Source organism: Nicotiana tabacum, chromosome 13 (assembly GCF_000715075.1).
Source record: "Nicotiana tabacum cultivar K326 chromosome 13, ASM71507v2, whole genome shotgun sequence".
Classification (NCBI taxonomy): domain Eukaryota; kingdom Viridiplantae; phylum Streptophyta; class Magnoliopsida; order Solanales; family Solanaceae; genus Nicotiana; species Nicotiana tabacum.
In genome coordinates this window covers 118,276,293-118,279,582 of record NC_134092.1, presented here as the reverse complement: position 1 = coordinate 118,279,582, position 3,290 = coordinate 118,276,293, and the positions used below count along the sequence as shown (strand labels likewise).

The following is a 3,290-nucleotide window of genomic DNA, read 5'->3' as shown; positions in this document are numbered from 1 at the left end:
ACGCTCTTTTGCTGCCCTTGCTAACTACTTAACTGCGTAGACTCGGTAGACAGTGCGACGTAGAATCAATCAAGATAGAAAATAACTTTGCATTAAAGGCTGAAAAGGACAAAGGTCAAAAGATATGGCATATGTATGCAACTAGACACAACATGACACAAGAAATTATGAAACTTCTGCATAAAGTAAAGTTAAAGTGAAATCTTGGACTTAGGATGCATTTCTTGAATACGTCAACCATCTTTGATGCATCTTCACTTTTAAAAGATAGTTTCTCAGCTCTTGTTGCTCCGAACATGTAAAGTTTTCCATTTTGACTTCCTTTAGCTTATGCCTCCAACAATATTTCAAAGGCAAAGATGCACAACATGTTTTCTCATCTTCATAAATAAACTTCAGGTTACTCTTCAAGCCTAGATTACGTCGATCAAAACATAGCGTGTTCAGTTGAGGAGAAATCCAAAGCAAACTATCAAGAACGTTCAAAACTGAGTAATTCTCTGCAGCACTTCTAAATTCTATATGCAAGCAATTAGTACCATAGAGTGGAGGAACCAAGTTTTTTCTCATGTCCTTCGGTATAACTATCGCCTTTTCACTGTAGCACCGTAACTGAATAGCCTTTGAATGCTTGAAGTTTCCAAGAAATCTCATGAGCTTAGAGTACCAATGACTATCAAGTGTTTTTTCCACTCCCAAGTAGAGATAAACTTTTAGCAAAGGTGAAACTTTCAGTTTGAGTGTAGGCAGCTGATTAATACAAACGTAAGAGAATCTTCTTAAGTTAGGAGTATCCAGTTCAATATTAATCAGATTACAGCAGAACGATACATCAAAAATCTCAAGTCGGTCACTTGTGATCTTGATTGTCTTCAATGCATTGCATCTGCATAGGTGCAAGTTTTCAAGGTTGGGTAGACTGGAAAATATGTCCTCTAACCATTCATCAGTGACACCCACACCTTCGAGATGCAATCTTTTCAATGCTTTGCAAGCAGTTATATCGATGAAGGTATTTTCAATATTAATCATCTGTAAATCAAAAAGACGAGTCAACCCAACCCTCCTCAGTTTAGGTAAAGTAATTCTTGTAATTTGTAAACTGAATAGTCCGTGACATTCATTTAAAGTTAAATCCTCTAAGCCATTGCAGCTTTCACATAAAACTCGAATAAAACGCTTACCCAGAAGTGCCTTAGAGAGGTGTAACATTCTCAAAGATGAAAACTTTATGCCATCGGGGGGCAATTGAAGCTTAAATCCCCTTAAATCAAGAATATTTAGGTGTTTGGCAGCAAAGATAGCTTCAGGCAAAGTGCTGCAACCAGAGAAAGGTGTATCTGGTGCATCTACACTTAAAATAAACTCTCTGATGCTTAGCCCTACGAGTGTCTCAATCCAATTATAGATATAAGAGCTCCATTCACTAGACGGTAATGTTAGCCAGAACTTTTGTATAGAAATCTTCTGCTGCTGCCGATTTGCTATAATTTGATCCACAATATTCACAAGCTCTGTTATGTTTTCTGACTCTATCCAACGGTCATCATCCCCTTTATGATACAAAAAATTATAACCAAAGTTTAAGTAAGAGAGAGAAGTCCAAGCACTATTACAGGTCTTAGACAATGTACTTAATTGTGCAGCTTCTTTAGCCAAAAGAGAAGACATAATTTTCTGCAAAATTGGCTCTGGCAATTTGGATATGTAATCCACTGCTGCATCCACACTTTTCTCTTCCATCTTTCTCAAAAATATTTTGACACAGAATCTATGGCCACCTCCAAGTTCTCAGCCTGCCGAAGAGAATATATAAAGAAATATTTATGTTATTTTTCTTCTCCCAACCCTAGACGCAGCCTTAACCAGTTTATAAATACCGAATGCTAAAAGGAAAAGTTATGAAAAGAAAAGTTTCTCTTAGGTTTCTGATTGAAAGTTATAAAAGGAAAACTTTTTTTATATGTAGGATACGTTGTGTTTTGAATCTTTAGTGTGTGCTTTATTTTGTGATTTGCAACCTAGCCCATTTGGATTAACTTAAAAAAATTGTCACCTCCTTTTATTTTTACTCATCTTTATTAATTTTCTTTTTCATTTCTTCTCTTGATTCTCGCCTAAAATCAGCAACATCCTCTTCTTACTCCAAATTATCTGCAAAATCCCCACAAACCTCTTTTTTATGGTTTTTTTTACTATCACAATACTTCCATGACCCTCCTATAAGTTCATAACAAATAGTATTGGAAATGAGTTACAAAAAAAAAAGAGGAGGAGAATCGAATTCCCATAAACTCTCCCGTAAACATTTTTGGGTTTTCTTTAGTACAAGAACAGAAAAAAGGTCCCTGCAATTGTAAATACACTCTTCTTCGCCACAACTCTTTTTTTTTTTTTATCTTCGTCCCTAATCCTTTGGAGGGCAAGTAAAAAAAAGTGAGACAAAAGTTTCATAAAGGAGTGGAAAGGACATGTGCTTGAGTAATATTTATAGATTTATCTCAAGCTGCAAGCTTGCAATTATATTTACGTAACCGATGATCAAAGTAATGAGATTTAATGAGAAAGGGAACCTCGGTATATGAAAAAAAGAAATACTGAATGATACTCATCAGGAGAAATAAATGATAAATAGTTAAGGAATGTCATAAATAGGATGTTTTTGGTTTAGATCCCCTCCAGTATTTTTCAATGGGGGTGTAGGATGTGTTAACAAAAATTTGAAAAGCCAGGATTTTGCTGATTGCAAAATTAATTCATTTTTATTAGTTCAACTTCAAAAGCACCAAATAACCTAGCTCGTTTTTGAATTTCCATTATATTACCACGAACTTCCGACGCCGATGACATGAAACTGTTGAGGTTTTTGTTTTTAAGATGAAATAGTTTTAAAATGAGGGTAAATGGGAAATGGAGGGAAAATAAAATTTTTGAGTAAAATTTTAAGTTTCCCCCTCTTGACAATGAGACATTGTCCCATATTGGAAGAGGAAAAGATTTTTGGTGGGTATATATATAATTGCTCTTCTTGTAGCTCTAAGAAGAAAGCAAGCCTCGCTCGGCTACGGCTACGGCTTCGGCTTCGGATTTGGATTTGGTCAAATGATCGATTGATTGATTAATTTTTTGGACCAAATTTATTTGTTAATAGTAAATATTAACGTAAGATTATCCGCATTTGTAACGGATATTTTTCAATCCGTGTATTGACCACCAGCTGCAATAGCAACCGCCTAATGCTCTTCCCACCATGAATGTGCTTGCTCCACAAACAAGCTAATGCATGCTCC

The 3,290-nt window shown here is 35.5% G+C and overlaps 1 protein-coding gene across 1 annotated transcript; it reads right to left on the bottom strand.

Moving 5' to 3' along the window:
- Window positions 1-210: 210 nt before the first annotated feature.
- Window positions 211-1,743, bottom strand: LOC142168324 (F-box/LRR-repeat protein At3g26922-like). The gene has a single exon (XM_075228991.1). The coding sequence runs from the start codon at window positions 1,741-1,743 to the stop codon at window positions 211-213; it is 1,533 nt and encodes a 510-aa protein (XP_075085092.1).
- Between the last annotated feature and the right edge of the window lie 1,547 nt (window positions 1,744-3,290).

Bases quoted from the DNA above. Each gene is read 5' to 3' on its own strand.
- LOC142168324 (XM_075228991.1), bottom strand. From the start codon at position 1,743: ATGGAAGAGAAAAGTGTGGATGCAGCAGTGGATTACATATCCAAATTG.